This window comes from Filicampus tigris, chromosome 14, assembly GCF_054856515.1.
Source record: "Filicampus tigris isolate MCC_2025a chromosome 14, RoL_Ftig_1.0, whole genome shotgun sequence".
In the NCBI taxonomy this organism is placed as follows: Eukaryota; Metazoa; Chordata; class Actinopteri; order Syngnathiformes; family Syngnathidae; genus Filicampus; species Filicampus tigris.
The window spans coordinates 11027060-11044566 of record NC_141230.1 but is presented as its reverse complement, the minus strand read 5'-3'; the positions used below and the strand labels follow the sequence as shown (position 1 = coordinate 11044566).

At 40.0% G+C, this 17507-nt stretch overlaps 1 protein-coding gene across 3 annotated transcripts; it reads right to left on the bottom strand.

The window, feature by feature from the left end:
* Positions 1–3: 3 nt before the first annotated feature.
* Positions 4–17449, bottom strand: ankrd10b (ankyrin repeat domain 10b). Of its 3 annotated transcripts, XM_086051622.1 has the most exons (6): positions 17027–17372; positions 15798–15950; positions 13283–13374; positions 4197–4462; positions 2893–2994; positions 4–432 (listed from the first exon to the last, which is right to left on the bottom strand). In XM_086051622.1, the coding sequence occupies exons 1-6, from the start codon at positions 17222–17224 to the stop codon at positions 251–253; spliced, it is 993 nt and encodes a 330-aa protein (XP_085907748.1). In that variant the 5' UTR covers positions 17225–17372; the 3' UTR covers positions 4–250. The 3 variants fall into 3 exon arrangements, with proteins under 3 accessions (XP_085907748.1, XP_085907749.1, XP_085907747.1); XM_086051623.1 differs by lacking the exon at positions 4–432 and having other exon boundaries at positions 829–2994; positions 4197–4510; positions 17027–17449; XM_086051621.1 differs by lacking the exon at positions 4–432 and having other exon boundaries at positions 829–2994; positions 17027–17416.
* Positions 17450–17507: the final 58 nt, after the last annotated feature.

Here is a 17507-nt window from a genome sequence, read left to right as displayed (position 1 = left end):
TCATTTTGTACGTTGGCAGTGCTTTTAATAAAGATGCTTACTTACGAAGATATGAAGTTACAAACAACAATCACGTCAACTCAAATTATGAACCAATTCTTCAAGCGTCACATACACCAAGAAAAACAGCCACACTGGGTCTGCCCTTCGCAAAAGGAAATGCTTCCATTAACTAGCGGAAAACCACTCAATGGCTTTTAAGGCAAATGAAGAAATGTTAGGCTAACAGCCTGTTGTTGTTCATCTATCTTTAGGCTCCATGGTAGAGGAGCATGGTGCTGAAGAAGGTGTGGTCGTACAACTGTTCCGCTTTAACAGACTTCTGGTGCTCCACTTGGCTGATCTCAGGCGACCCCCTGTAGACTGTAGTCGAATTGCGCTCGAAGGGAAGCTGCGGTTGACAGTGACCAAGTGAGGAAATGCCCACTGACACTGGGAGGAAGAAGACAAACAGTCAAGAGCGTGTGAAAATAAATCATTGGTGAATGTAGACCTGATTCCGGAGGTGACCTGTTTAAAATACATCGGTCAGTGAAGTCCTGTGCAAACTTTGTCATGTACATTTCACCAGGCATGTGCAAGCGTGATCAATAAATTGTGAAAGACGCTGACAAAATCTCAAAAGTCACAAGCCCAGACCTGTTTCTAAATAGGTCACAACCTGATTTGTGCAAGCTGAATGACACGCTGAACTAGTTCCTAGGTGCCACTTTAACGGAAGGTTCAAATTTTGACAAAACAGAAGCTCCAACTGTTGCGCTCCAAGTCAGAACAAGAAGTTAACACTTTTTACATTGATTCAAGTAGTGCAATAAAGGAAAGAAAAAACATTTATAAAATTGTCCAACGTTTAATGATTTGACATCATTAACTACAAAGCTACACCTGCTCAACTGTGACACACTCACAGATCACCTGAAACTTTCATATACTGACACACACCCAAAAAAATCCCATACTCTTAAATGCAATAAGGAAACAAAACATTTGTTCCACTATCAGCTCAAGTAATAAGGCTTTTTTTTTTCTCCTTAGCAATCTGTACAATTCAATGCAAACTTTATTGGGCAGTTAACACCGATTATAAAATTAACTTAAAACTTTTTTTTAATGAACATTATTATAGAACAACATTGCTAACAGAGTAAACATTCATCATACTTGCGCAACAATTCTTGAAAAAAAAAAAAAAGTAAATGGGAGTACACTGGTACCTTCCAAGTCGAACGCCATAAACGCTTAAGAGATTTGGGAATTTTACCAATATTTTCAAGAGAAATTCAACTTTGATTACGCGTGAGCCTCCATGCACCTGTAGACCTCATCTTAGGCAGCATCGAAGGATTGACCTGGTGCCAAAATAGTCTGAAGCGATGATCGGTAGTCATGTGGATTCTAAGCAGAAGTGCTGTTTTGGGTAAGCTATGTTGACCAGTTTCTACTTCTTGTTTTTAAATTCCCATTCCTGTGTATTTGATAGGAGTTCTCCACGTATGTAGTTATTTGCAAACATTGTGTGAACAACAGATTTTGAGTTGCACCTTCCTGTCCTGGTGTTATGTAATTGAGCCCTTCCCTTCGTTGTTAAGGAAAAATGAGTAATGATGTAGACTGCTATGTTAGCTTCTCACTATAGTTGCTGACTGGTTAGCTGCCATATACTGGTACTTGTCACTTGTTGTAAACTTGTATGGCAATTACGGTAATGATGTTAAAATGTTACTTAAAAAAATTGCCTGTACAGTTAATCAAGATTTTGTGGTGACAAAAGTTTGAACTGTGGATCAAATTATTTCAAATACAATTGATTTTTTAAGTGGGAAAAGCAAGTTTGACCAGCGTCACGGATAAATCGTCGACGACCTTTTGAGGTACCACTGTACTGAGTCTTAATTTGTGACATCAATATACTGTAAAAGCTGGTAGAAAAACTGCACTGTGAATGATTTATGCTATGAGCTACATTCATGTTGGGAATTGCTTCGGCATGAGGCAGTTTGAAATGATTTAACAGTATCAACTCAGGGCAGTTAATACCTCAGTGCTCTCAGATTTTCATTGAAGACAAATGTGCAAGGAATGTTCGACAGCAGACGCAGCAAAGAGAGGAGGGAGGGGGCGTTATGAAAATTAAACCTTATAGCCCCAATTTAAATGTATGACATCACATGACCATTTATAAAACTCAAGTTTCCCTTCAACGTGGCAAATTAACACTTTACATTTCCCAACATGTTTAGCTTTAGCCACAACACACAAAAGCACACAACAATAAAACTGATAGTGAAACTGACTATGTTGTGAAGCAACAGTCATTTAAATTATTAAGACTAATAACCAAGGACAGTATTCTTTTTACACTGTTCAACCAATGATACAGGGAACTGCAAATAATTCTGTTGTATGTAAATGTTCTATAAAATGTGCAAAATAAGTCTACTCTTTAAACAACAAACCTCTTAAATTTCCAGTATAACTTGGACAAATGCTTTAAATTATGTTTGGAATCGGGTACATAGGAGGGTCGAGTGCTTACGCACACGGCAACACACCTTTCTAATATTTGCCTTTATCTATTATGTAAGACGCAAACAATTACCGTAAACGATAGTTTAACAATAGCAAAATATATACAACACAAACATGAGTATTAGAGTGTGACACCACACACACAAATGGACATACATACACACTCGCAGCCTCTCTACAAATAAGCGTACGAGTTGGTGCAGCGACAAGGAGTCTGCATGGATGCCACATTGAAGACTTCCAGCTCTTTAGCTGTGGGGCTGGGAGTGGCCCGTCCCCCCCGGTCCTCCCACTGATCCATGGGCCCCGACCCGTTCGCTGGCGCCACCCCATTCAGCCCCAACGCAAAGGGTCCTGGCCCACCTGAGGTCACAGTAGACGCCAACTCCATGCTTTCCGTCGGGGACTCTCCAGCACCAACCAGTGGCCCGTTGCCGTTCTGCAGTTCAAACGGCATGCCCAGACCTAAAAAAAAAAAAAAAAAAAAAGAAAAAAGAAAAAATGTTTTGACTATTTTTTTTGCTTTACAGGCTAGTTAATTCATTAAGCATTAGCAACTCAATACAGGCAACCTTATTTCGCAAATGATACAAACACTCAATATAATGTCTGATACAGGGCTTGTATTGTGTCTCATTAAATTTGGTCTCCCGTGTGTTGTGAGGATTGACTTTTCAACCATTTGTTTGATCTGGCAAATTCATCACTTTGTTTCATAATATAGATTTCCATGCCAACCTGTAAAGGCTGCAACTAGTTGAACCTGAGTCAATGGTACCCTCTACTGGTTGCTGCCGAGCAGCGAACTCTTGTTCCTCAACCTATAGCTTGAAGACAGGCCACCACGATAAAAAAATATGTCATTTATATGAACACTAGCCTGATCAACTGACCACCAATTGATGGGCTAACCTTTCTTTAGAAAGAAAAACACTTAAATTTCAGATGATCAAACAAATTTAAATATTAGTAAGAGAAGAGAGGTAAACACAAAATGCAGGAATTTATTTATATTTTTTCAAAGGTTAGCGTAAAAGAGGGTTTTAAAAATGTCTAGCAGTGAATGGGTCAAATTTGGAGGGCAATTTATCTCTGATGTGTTATCTGAGACAAGAGGTGGAAGTCGGGCGAAGCGGAAGTCTCAACCGTTCCCCACCAGACGACGGCACATGACGGTGACATGCGAAGCCACGGTAACACAGGGGGTAGTCCAGGAGGGACCCGGGGCCGCTAAATGCATTGAAAGTGTCCCTAATCGTGTGCTTCAATTCACATTAGTTATAAATATTTTTTAATAGGCAGATTAATGTCCCATAGCTCCGAGCGCATACGGCTGGCATTTGTTTACATAGCTCGCAGGATAAATGTCACATGCGCCAGTCAGCCAATCATAAGTGTATTTCTTCAGATGCGTCGCATTATGGGTGCGTAACACGAACCCGGACGTGAGACGCTGATATGCCACCCTGCCGAGCAAAATGATATTTTAAGAAGAACTGCAGCGAAACAAGACCAGTGAAGATCGCAAGGAACTTTTACCGCATCAGAGACGGGGCTCGCGGGTTGGCCAGGCCTGGTGTACATCTATCTGTCCATTAACGCTTGCCTGATGTCTGATACAAATTCTATTTTTTATTCACAATGGAAGTGGTCTGATTTTGACTCACCGTTAGGTCTTGCCTTCTTGACCGGGTTGATTTCCTGCTCATCGAATGACCGCTTTCTGTTGGGTATGCCCTTGAAGAAGCTGCGGCCCTGGGTAGTGGGGTGAGCGTGGCCCCCATTCTGGCTGGTGCCATTAGGAAAGGCCCCGTTATGGAACTGAGCCATGTTTTGTTGAAAGTTCTGGGCATTGGAGAGAAGCTCAGCGCACTCCTGGAAGCCCTGCGCGTGGGCCAGGTCGGCGGCGGTCAGCCCACTGGCATTCCTTACACTGCACAATGGGAGACGTTGAGTGTCAGTGGGACTTACTGCATGGTTTCTTGAACACAAATAAAAAGAAAACATGACGCAGACACACTCTCTCTCTTTCTCTCACGCACACATACACACAAACTGACAGACTTATCAGGCAAACACTCGCACACGGACATGTACAACGATGAAATAAATTGCCTTTGTCATCATCATGACAGATGATGATGGATCCCTTTTGGATCGTTTGCATCATCTTTTGAATGAATCGAATGGTTCCAAATATTCAGAGGAAAAATACGTCTGCTGGCCAAGAGACAGGATTAAAACAATTGGAAGTGATGCATTTTCATTTTTACGTGTACCTGACATGATCCGACATGAGAGCGGGCGATCAAGCGTCATGTGATCCAGAAAAGACTTGGTGTCCAACGTGCTCGAAATGCAAGACAAGCTAATACGGAATAGGACAAGATCACGTCCAAATCCAAATGCGTGCAAGGATTCAAGTATGGAGTGCACCAGAAGAGAGTATGTGAAGTTTTAAGTCTGTTTGTCAGGTAGAAGTGCTACAGTTGACAAAAACACACCTCTGCCAACGACAGTTGCTAAAAAATTACAATGGTGTCAAAAGCAGACAAAGTAGGGTTCCCAAATTGCTCCATGATAAATCCAAGATCCTGAGGATGAGGCAAGTGCCAAAGACATGGGGAAGCCCGTTGAAAGGAATTGAAAAATTAAAGTATCTTCGACAAGTAAAATTGGACTTTCAAGGTAAAAGTCTTATCTGAAGACTGTGCAGAAGAATGTGAGCATATGCATCCTTGCGTGTGCATTTTTCACCTTTGTGTTAATCATGCCTCTTTGCAGCAGACTTTGATAATGCGAGAAAAGATCGAGCAAACAGTGCTGGGACTGGATCGTCGCCGTTTGTGGAATCGATGTTACTTGACAGTAAAACAATTATCCATCATTATTCCAAAATTATCCAATGCCAATGGAAAATAGTTGTTTGATTGACAGTGGGGGGGAAAAAAACAGCTGAGGGATGGATTTCTTCTAGCTTTATGAACGGAATTCTCCATTTACAAAACAATACTGCACTTGTTCGTGTGAATGTCATCACAGTGCATAATGTGTTCTAAGCGCAAACAGAAAGGTCTTTGTTAACTAAATGGGAGTTATGGAAAAGAGCCAGGCTGCAGCTCTATGTGAGAGGCACCATTTCATGTACTGTAGGAATTATACCTCCCCACAGAAGTTCTAAAAGACCTTCAATTTCACTTGTGCTGAAGAATGTTTTTAATCAATGTGTTACCTGTATAGTTTTACTGTAAGTGCCATCGACTTCCACGTGACAACTTCCAGCCAATTCAAATCAACTCGTGTCATAAAAACCTTTAGGGAAGTAGTGCACATTAAGGATCTTAACATTCCCCCCCCCCCCCCCCCCCAAAAAAAAAAAATCACACAATTACTTGTTGCACATCATCCGCCCCCCTCCCCCCCATTCAAATTAACGCTTCCAAAACGTTAATCAAATCAGATCATTTGTATTAGGTTTTGTATTCATTTAAATGTACTCTTCTCACACCAAGGAATACAACTCCATTTGTAAAATATATATATAGAGAGAGATTTAAAAAAAATAAAACTATATATAGGTGGTATAAAGGTCCAGACACCCACAGTTTGGAATAAACTATCAGTTAACTCTTTAAAAAGGGTGAAAGGGCAAAAGTTCTAAAATGTGTTATAACATCGGCTCATATTCCCACTCATTTCCAACTAAGGCCTTCAGCTCCACTTCCAGCAGCGTGACCTTAAACGCACTGCTCCGGCGCTCCCTATAAGGAGTAGAGCTGTTCTGTTGATTTATCAGTCAGATTGATACTTCCACACAAAAAAACAAAACGAAAACATTTTCTGCCAAAAGTTGACTTCAGATACTATCTCTCAGTGCTTGCAAATTCGTCAATTACCCATATGCTTGCAAAGGTAGGCTTACTTAAATAGATCATAATACGTTAAAGTGAGTACGTGTTTTATTATCATTTCATTGATCATAAAGCAGACATACAATTTCTTGGCAAAGGGCTTTTCGTTGATGTTGTTGTGTTCTATCATTAGCTTACGTACAGTGTGTCAATTTTAAGACTTGAAGTACAGCGCAAGCCTAACTTAAAGACTGCAATCAAACTTTGAACGTTTACTGTTAGTGTCTTTAAATGCAAGCAAAATATATGCATGGGTTCTTTTTGCTTCATCAGACAAATTTAGCAAAACTCGATTTACAATCTTGGGGGAAAAAAAGGCAAGTACTGTATTCCTTTAGTGAGACATGACATCTTAATTGTTCACCAATCCATTTGTTTAGCTACATTTGAAAAAAGGAAGCGTTAATTCTTGTAAATGCCTGGTATGCTTTGCTTTTCAGTCCTATGTACATACTGTATGTCTTCGCTAACTAATCGTCTAACCTCCCAGAGGCAGCCTATAGTCATGCTAGTGCTTTGACATGGGACTCACGTGATTAAACCTGTCCATATAAAGGGCTCCTAATGGTTAGTTGACAAAAATAAAGACTGAATAAAAATAAATAAGCTACAAATAAAGACAAAAGCTAGATACAAGAACAATCATGGGTAATAAGCAAAGCATGCAGGTCTAACAAAAATTCAGTTGTGATTCATTGACATCAAAACCTAGCATCAAAACCAATCACCGCAAGAAATACCTCAACAGTTTGCCAGTGTGTAGATAGGAAGCGATAGTGAGAACACTCAATGCCACAACAGTGCGGCTATCCCAGGGAACGGGGCAGACTCAGCAGTGTCTATTCTCCCCCTTTCTAGGATTACTTGAAAAAACCAAGTCATTTCCAACTCAATGGCTGCAAAACAATTAAGATGTACGGTTCTGTTTTAGCAGGTGAGCAAACGTTTGTCTTTTTCTTGTCACTTAGTGTCACTTTCATGAAGGAAAAGGTGACAAAGGATTACAGGATATTGTATCAGGTTAATAGTGTGACATAACAAAATTAAGACATTTCTTGGCATGACGTTAAAATATTTGACACAGTGACATAACAGTGAATAAATAAATAACCAATGCACAGGATGATTGTTACCATTAAACAGTTAATAGGTGAGTACATGGTGCTTAGCAACGCTAATGCTAACAACCTCTAATCGCTCAGCTGTTCTAATATTCAATGTCTGCACTCTTCCCTCACAGCATCCTGTCTCCTGCAAACTGGTTGCTTTTCCAATTCCCAAGGCTCATGACAAATTTTTAAAAATTCTAAGAATATGAATATTAGTCTGTTTGGGGTTGGGGGGGGTGGTGGTCAGGCAATCAGTATTATGAAGTTGAAAAGTTAGCCAACACCGAGAAAGGTGATGCATGTTGAGTTTTTGGATCATTTCACTAGCAAGTAGACCATTGAATAATAATGAAAGGTTTTGATTCTGTCACCATTCTTTAAGGACGTACGAGACAAATGTATTCATCTTTTTTCACATGCTGGATTTACTGTCTAAAAAGCTTGACCAAAAATGGCTCTGTGGTTAGTTGTCAGTCAAGATGTAAGCTTTCTTATTGATCCTCAAGGTGGCAAAGTACCTTTCCCACCACCCCCATTTCTCTTTGTAGTACCAAATTGATCAATGTTGTGTCCTCTCGTTGGTTTAAGTCGATAAATTGTCATTTCAAGAGCGTGAACATAGAGGGGTTGAAAGAAATCCTGAGATGAAACAGACTATTTATTGCAAGTAGTTCTGATGCCGGGTAGGACGGGAAAATGATTCATCCACTGTCAAGTGGAAGCGTTTGGATGTTGGATCCCAAGAAGAGATAAGAGTGGAGCACAAGATGGGCCTGTAAGTCAAGACCTTAAAATCCAAGTCCATGCAAATGTGAGACTTTCTTTCTCCACTGAAGGGATATTTGGCCTTTTTTGTCCAGGATGAGGATCGCCAATGGGGTGCACAGATGTATTCCTCTGGCCGGGTGTGGTGACTAAGCAGTAGTTGTTGAATTGTGCTTCATGATTTCCAATACGAAACTCTGTGGGGATTTTTTTTCCATTCCAGTCTACCTCTTTACGTCTTCTTTCCATGGGTTTAAGAGGTTGGCTTGGTGATGCAGGGTAAACAGCAACGCTTGAGTAAAGTTAGAACTGACATTTATCTCAAGAAGCAGAGATGATAAATGCTATCTGTGGCACTGTATTTTAAGTGTAACGATAAAGGTAAAGGCTTTGAATAGTATGAACAGTTAAATCTGGTTTGTGATATTTAATATTTATTGGAATAGTATGCTCATTTTTAATTGGCTCTACACTTGGTAAAGTGAAGAGCTGACTCACATCTTTTGACTGACAATGCTATCTGTTTGCTGTTACGAAACATTTTCATACAAAACTAGAATTAATTATTTGTAAATTGCAGGTTGGTTTATTCACTGTGTTAGCCTTTTCAAAAAGACCTACTATACTTATCCTAAGTGTTTCGTTAAGACATTTTATGTATTTAAGAAGTGCAATAGTATTTGGCCTGAAATTAAGACTTTAATTGGTTTGTCATGAGCCTCATTCCCACCTAACTTACTTGCCTAAGATTCCCTCTTAAATGTGCCCCAAAAAAAATCCCCACTAGTTAAAAATAATGAACTTCATAGTCGAGACTAAAGACACAATCTGTGATCTAAAAGGGAAAAAAAATAACATCATTTTCATCACTTATACATTTACTCATCAGGTAATGACCAAATGCACATAACAAAAGATGGAGCATTGATTAATTTTGGTGAAGCCAAACCAACCAGGGATTTCATGTGCCATGAAAAGTCACATTTCAATGCAGAGTAAAATGCTTAGTGAAAATTTGACAATCAGAATTAAATGTGATTTTTTTTGTAAGTTACCATTGGATAGTATATGTTTCGGTTGTTTTATCAAGTCAAATGATTTTCTTCTCTCTTCATCATTACAAAAACTACATAAACGGTGGCTCATCTCCAATAAATGAAATGTTGTTTTTTCAGTTCCGGTACAGAAGATTCCAAACATTTTTTGCTCAAACATGTCATTTAAAGAAATCTTTTTTTTTTTTTTAATCAATAAGTAAAACAATTAGAAAAATCCACATATGAAAGCTCCCTGGAAGCTCTGGCTCTCAGAACAATGTCAAATGGCATAACAACAATTAGCCACACAGTCAGATGCAAAGTATGAAACTGCAAGTCAAATTTAAACCAAGGAGGGAAATAAACTGGAAATATGCAGTAAAATGTTTGCTATTTTGGGTCGTAAAAGCCAAGAATATTCCAAGCAAACAATAGAAAAATCAGACTGCAGGGGATCGGTTTAGCCTGAAAAAGGACAATTACATCGTTACTATTAACAGTCAAATATATTTTAAAAATTGCAAAACATGACATTTGAAGTTAATAATTCAATTCAATAAATTTGTGAGAATTTAGTGGCTCATGATATTTCATCTGTAGGCGTTTTAAAATAACCTTAAGATAAAGGTTCCTTAGGATGGTGTGTTTTAATATTTCTTTATTGCTGTACTTTATATAGTCTTTGAGCCAGGAACATGCATTATATTATCAATAAAATTGAATCATGATTATCTTAGTAAGATGTAAGAAAATAAAAGACATCAACTAGTCATTTGTGATTATTTTTATTCTGGATTAGGAATCATTAAATATATGAACCTCACTTGGCTGGTTCACGTCATTTATGTGAAAACTATGGTACCTTATTACACACGTGGGAAAAATTAAGCAATAAATATGAATATAATAATAAATAAAGTAATAATAAATTTAAACATAAAAATGAACCAATGAAACACAGACAATTGCTTTTGAATTGAGGTTCAACATAATTTTTAAAAACTCATGAAACCGGCCTGGACTTGAAGGAACCCCTACACAAGATTGAAAATCATTTGACCATAGGGACATCTTCGACCAAGTTGTGCCCACTAATTAGCGTCGCAAGTGTCTTCAAAGTTGTAATCTCAGTCACCTTACTGAAAAGCTGACAAGTAGTCACTGAACTGTTAGGTGACATTGTGTGCACCACACTAACCATGGTCCTGAAGAAGCAAAGGAGAGAGTTGTCTAAGGAGATCAGAAAGAAAATGATAGAAAGGCATGTTGAAGGTAAAGGCTACAAGACCATCCTCAAGCAACTTGATATTCCTGAGACGACAGTTGCACTTTAAATTTAAATTTCAAAGACTGTAGCCAACCTGCCGGGACATGGCTGCAGAGGGGAAATTGATGACTAATTGAAGAAACAGATATTACGAATGGTAACAAAAGAGCCAAGAATAACCTTCAAAGAAATGAAAGATGAATTCCAAGGTCAAGTTACATTAGTGTCAGATCACACCATCAGATTTCAAGAGAGACAACGAAGGAGGACACGGCTATTGAAAAAAAAAAAAAAAAGAAAAAAAGAAGAAGAAAAAAAGAGACTTTAATTTGCCAAACTACGTGCTGACAAACCACAAAACTTCTGAAAGAATGTCCTACGGCTGGTAAGACGAGTCAAAGCAGGAACATTTTGGCATGGCACACCAGACCTATGTTCACAGACGCAAAAAGGAAGTATACCAAAAAAAGAACACTGTCCCTACTGTCCCTACTTGATGTTTATCAAGGAGGCTCTGTTATGTTGTTGGAATGCTTTGCTGAATCTGACACAGGGTATCTTGATTCTGTGAAGGGTATAATGAAATCTCAAGACCATCAAGGTGTTATAGAGAGACAAGTTCTACCAGTGTCAGAAAGCTTGGTCTCGGTCAAAGGTCATGGGGTCTCGCAACAGGATAATGACCCAAAACACACAGCTAAAAACACCCAAGAATGGCTAAGAACAAAACACTGGACTATTTTGTGACCTTCTCGTAGCCCTGATCTAAATCCTAATACGATTTGTGGAAGGAGCTGAAACATGCCGCCTGGAGAAATCATCCTTCAAACCTTGAGCAGTTTGCCCATGAAGAGTGGGGCAAAATTCCTGCTGGGTGGTGCAGAAGAGGCAATTAAAGTGCCAAAAATCGTTTGATTGCAATGATTGCCTCAAAAGGCTGTGCAACAAAATATTAAGTTAGGGGTACCATATTTTTTTTGTCCAGACCTGCTTTCAAAATAATTCTGTTGAACCACAATCAAAAAGCAATATACATTTTTCAATGGTTAATTTGAATTGCATTTTTATTTATTGTTACTGTGTTTTATTATGTTGGTATTTGTGTGAGTTTTTACTTCATTCACAGGGGTGTAAAAACAATCGTATCCATGTGTGTGTTAGTCGATGTAGCTGCATAAAAAGTCTAGACAAAATGTATCCCATAGTTTTAGTCACATTGCCAGTTATGTTGTGTTTATGCAGTTCCATACAATGCATTTCAGCTTTGGTCATAACAAACCATAATGAAGTGTAATGTGCATTTGGTCATATAGTTAAAACTGCATTTAAGACATGAACCAAAACGTTAAATAAAAACACACTTTAGATATAACAAATATCATGCAACATGGCCTACTAAGTTAAGAACAGTTTATCAACATTTTCATCAAGCTGTCCTTGTGTTCCAGGTGACCCAAAAAAGGTAGCACTGGAGCTCGAAGCCGTTAGGCTCAGTTAATGATCAACTTTTATTAATAACTAGCTAAGATTATCCAGTCAATTGAGTGCAAACAAAAATGATCGGAAATCTTCAATCTTGCTAGACACACAAGGGGCAGTTTGATGAGAATTGTCACAATGATAAACAACAATTGAAAAAATGAACACAATGAATCACCTTTTCAAGGGCGCACCACCAAATTGAAAATTTCACGATCAAAGGTGATATAAGAAGAAATCGCATCAACGTGGCAGTGGCAACGTTTGACAGAAAAATACGCCTTTAAATTCGCTAGACAGACGAGCAGGTTCCCCATCTGGCGGGCCAGATATAATTACCGACAGGCCAATTTTGTCACGGTTTTGGCACGTGGTTCCACTGTAAAGTGTTACATAAGACAAAGAAATTGTATGATCATGGCTACGTTAAAGTTACTTTAGATGATGTTTATGTTAATATATGGCTTCAAACGGAAACAAGAGATTGGTGGCCAAAACTGATTGAACCGTCACACATTGTGCAGGGATCGGCAACTAGCTTTTTATGAACGGGTGACTGTCGGCCAGGGGTTTTGCTGCAATTAAAAATTTGAATCGCTGGTGAATGACATTGCAACGTCGCAGATGGAACATTTCATCTGTACATGTGGCTAGAAAGAAAAGCAGTCAGCTTTTGTGAGCAGCATCTCTGTCATCAAAACGCACACGTGCGGTCAGTGTTTCCTCTCTTTGTGGCAATCTGCGTCGTCCTTGACAATCGCGGCATGTTTTTGTGGTTCGATTAAAAAATGATTTAGTACAGTTGCAGACTGTATTGTGGAACCTCAAAACCTGATACAGTGTCGCTGTTTTTTCATTGCAGCGCGTCGATTCATGCGCGGTGCTGAATCGCTTGGTATGCGGATCGGAATCGCATACTGTCATGTTTTTTTTTTCCGAGACAGTCCACTTCAATGGCGTTCGGCCGCGTGACTCCGTGTGCAGTTGGCTAAACAGAGCAGATTGAATTTTTAATCACCATTATTAGCATGTTTCATAAAGATTACCCAGTAAACATCACCGTAATTCTGATTCAGATTTTGGTGGCGAGCCCTTGTAAAGATGTCATGTCCAGAGGTTGGAGAAGAGAGGGTGGGGGAGAGGGGGGGAAAGAGATGAGCTCGACACATTGACCACAGGACTTACTCAGCTTTTGCTCCCTGTACCAGGAGAGCGTTGATGCACTCCAGACTGCCCGCACGTGCAGCCTTATGGATGGGCGTCTCGCCCACATAGTCCTGAGAGATAACAGACGAGCTCGGTTAAACATAGAAACACATGTTTAGACTAGATAGAACAAAAGTGAGCGCCTCAACATTTCCTGTTTCCAATGGCAAATATCTTCACTGTCTGAAGTCAACTTTTCGGCTAGTTTGACTTTTTAACATGACATTCTCTTAACTTGCGCGAACAAGTGGAAACCAACACCATATTTTAACAATTTCCATTCGCCAGAAAAGAGCCAATCAGCTTTCTTTTGATGAATTGAGTGCAGACAAGACAACCTTGGGTAATGAATGTTTGGATGAATGTTTACAGCACATGGTAGAATGGTTTCTCTTTGGCTGGTTGGTTCATCTTTTGAATTGGTTTATCTCCAACTACCCACTCAACCAATCAGTGGAGCACATTAAGAAAAACAATGTCTTTTAGGGACCACAGACCTTTTTGATGCCAACTGAACCATTTGGTAGACCAAGTTTTAAAACATATTTAACATTTAAAGCACATTTTCTTATTGCAAAATTCAAACAATTATGTGCTTTTGCACCTTATGCAAAGGAGATGAAGGTGTAATATGACGGTTTCTGTTTTCTGCAACCATTTGTGCAATTTTCCATGCATTGCAAAAAAAAAAAAAAAAAAAAAAACAGAATCAAAATAATATGCAAGGAAATGCTGTACAGTGTAGCCAAATCTTTGAGCTGTGTATTTCTTACAAAAAAGTATCAGGTGGCATCTCAACCATTTGGTAGAGGATTAAAAAGACTTTTTTTTGTCATGCCCAAAGTATTTTGTATTGATGTTTAAAGGATGAATTGGGTCTCTCCCTTTGTGTTTTGTTTTCATGAAAAACCCAGCGATGATGGGCAGTTTATGCACATTGGTGTTGAATCATTTTTTTCCATTTCCAATGTATTAATGAGAACAGGGTGGAAGTCTGCAGGCAATATGTGAACTTTTCACCCAGACTTCAACACCATCCTAGCTCATTAGCTAATTAACATTAAGAATGTAGGAGAGCGGGAGAGAAACGCACACTCGCACCTCGAATGAGTCATGATCAAATACCAGGCGATGCTAGCTGCCGGCAGTCTAGTGCAACTGTTCAGCAGACAGGAAAGGACACAAATCCTCCACTTTAAGATGGCTGGTTAGCCCACAAAAGAAGAGAACTACCAGCTATTAGAAATAAACAGTCTGCACGCTCTGTGTCATGATGACGTCAGTGTGTTATGTCATTGTGACCTACTAATCTCAATTCTCCAAGTAGTGCAGCAGAGCATAAAATATAATCCCACCGTTTGCGAAAAGACAACCAAGGTGCATGAAGAAAAAAAAAAAAAAAGCAAAACAGTGCAACTCCATTTTGAGAGAATGCTAAATAGGAAAGTGGACTATGGAGAGGAAATACCGGTCTGCGGAGCTTGTCGTCAATAAATGATCCTCCTTGATGGGATCAGCCTGAGCGCAAACTGTCACAACAATGCTCATTTCACTCAATGCCGAACCAAACTGAACTCAATTCAAATGATATCATATTTTTTGTAACATATACAGTATTACTGCTGCCCCAAGACAGCTGGGACAGGCTCCAGCACGCCCACAGCCCTTGTGAGGATAAGCAGCACCAGTGATTACTGCATTGGAGCTAGACTGTACACTGGGTGGTCTCACTGGCAGTTCTGCCACTCAAAACGGGAATCTGATGCGGCAGTCCTTGGGAGTCTTTTTAAATTCCTGGCGGGCACAGCGAATGTTTTCAGAACCTTAATCTTCTTACAAGTACGAGAGTGAGGGTTGACGATGTAATTATTTCACGATACCGTGTCAAGAACGTGATGGTTTACTTCGCGTGGGAGTTCATAGTGAGCGAAGGATATAGCTGAATGCGTTGTTTACCTTTTTATAATCCGGTCCCCGGCCAACAGCTTTCCTGTTGGATTTTTCTAACCATGAGAAATGGTGACTACCGCCGCCGATGGTATGGAAGGGGATTACATTTTATGCATGCGCAGAAGGTACTTAAAAATGAACATAAGTGTTTTTCACATGACAGTGATGATATGAGATATTGCAAGCATTTGCAACCCATTCCTCCTTTAAAATACATTGAAAATACTTGAACACACTATTTACTGGCTTCTGATTTCAAAACTAGTTATCCATCAATTTGCTGTGTATTATGTGATAATATAAGGTAATCATTAGGGGTGTAACGGTACACTCGGGTGTATTAATAAGTTTCAGTATGGCATGTTCGGTTCGGTCCACTTATTAGCGCGACCTTACGCACGGACGCTGACTGTTGCGTGCGGGAGACGAGAGTGGCGGCACTAAAGAGATAGCCAGAAAACTTTGAACTTCCTGATGAAGTTGAGTGATTTTTTTTCTTTTCGTACTCTCGGTGTCCAGTGCGCATACTCATCTGATATCACACCTGTCTATTAATGTCTGCGCCGGCTTGTAGGAGCCATAACAAGCACTGGGGATGGCCTCCAAATGCTGAAATGTGAGTTGGCGTCTGGGCAAACTTGGAGGTCACAATGTTGACGCCGCAGCCCACTTGTACCAGACGCATCACGCACTCCAGCTGTGAAGACACAAAGAGATGATCGCCATAATTATTCATTTAACTAATGACACTGACGGGTGATTTGAAAGGCTGGTTGGGACATTTATCTGTAGTTCATTTGCATAGTAGGCTCAGTCTACTTTCGGCGTGTCTTCAAATTCCTAGCAGAGAATGATTAACAGATATTTGCAGAGCATTGAATTGACTGTTCTGGATGTCCTTTCATCACTGCATGCATCTGGATCTCCTTTCATCACTGCATGCACACGGGCTGGATAGCAAAGATCTAGCCTGAGTGTTGGTGTGGAAACATATAAGTATTTAGCTTGTAATTTAGAGGCACGCCCCAACTCAACTTTTTTCGGATACAAAACAGTTGTTTAAATATATAGTAGAGGTCTCTGCCTGCAAATAACAGGTGGAATTATCCTTGTGTTCTGAATTTTCCGTCTAGTTTGAACAATTGTTGTGGAAGCACCTGAACGCCAAAAGTGTTTTGTTAGTTTTTTTACTTAGAGCCTAAATTACTGAATCTCTTCCAGGACCTGATGAACCAGATGAATGATATCATTCACAGGCAGGATGAACGGGCCCTTCCCATAAGTGAACATAATGGGTTTATTTTTAAACCACTAGCTAAACATTAGCATAAGCAAAGGAAGCATTATTTACTTGTGACACATTAAAACTTGTAAAAATGTCGACACGGTTATCAACATTGGAACAGTTTTGCTGAGGCTTAAAGGGTTATTTTTAGTTCAGCTAAATCTTCTGTAGGTCTCCCGGTCCAATTAATGTCACAAGTGGCAACAAACGTCTACAAAGCTACCATGTGCGAAATAATCATTATGACTAGTTGAGGGGGGGAGAGTGCATTCGTGTGTGTTTGTGTGTAACAAAAGACGACCGCGCTCTATTCCCTCCATTACTGCTTCCAGTTAACTATGGCGGCTTATATTCTTCGTGAGATAACAGACGAGGAGGCGGACGTCAGGAAATGGCCCAGACAGGCTTGGCGCGCTCGGAAGAAACGAAAGGAAACGTAAATGGAAACGAAATGGAAATGAAGGTGCCCCTCCAAATTGTCAAGCTACCTTTCCGAAATGAGCTGCCCAGTGTATGGGCGTCCAGCCATAGAAAGTGTCCTCCACGATTAGGTCAGCCGGGTTCGCGGTTGTCTGAAGGAAGGAGCACAAGGCGCCGACATCTCCATCTCTGCACGCCCGGTGTAGAGGGAAGCGGCTATTTAACACCTCCTCGCTCGAGAATCCAGACTCGCACCCCACCGACATAGTTAGGAAAACGGATAAACGTACAAACAACTGACGAAAGGGAAAGAAATGAAGTGAGTGTGAGAGCAGGTCCCACGCCGCCCCAGTTGCCTTTCTGCCTGACAACACAAAGCACACCGCCTGGTAGGGGTGAGCAGATCGATCCAAATATCGATATTATTGATACTAAGCAAGTGATCGATACTATTGGTATATTATCGATACTTCGCTCAAAGCGCCACTTCTTCCCCCCTCCTCCTACTCTGGCAGAGGTTTTTCAGCCCAAAAATCAACAATAGTTGTT

Coding starts and splice junctions, on each gene's coding strand:
- ankrd10b (XM_086051623.1), bottom strand. CDS start 17,224: ATGTCGGTGGGGTGCGAGTCTGGATTCTCGAGCGAGGAGGTGTTAAAT. Junction 15,951..17,026: donor GGGCAGCTCATTTCGGAAAG/GTAGCTTGACAA, acceptor GTGTCTTCACAG/CTGGAGTGCGTGATGCGTCT. Junction 4,511..13,282: donor GTACAGGGAGCAAAAGCTGA/GTAAGTCCTGTG, acceptor TTTGTGTTCAAG/AAACCATGCAGTAAGTCCCA.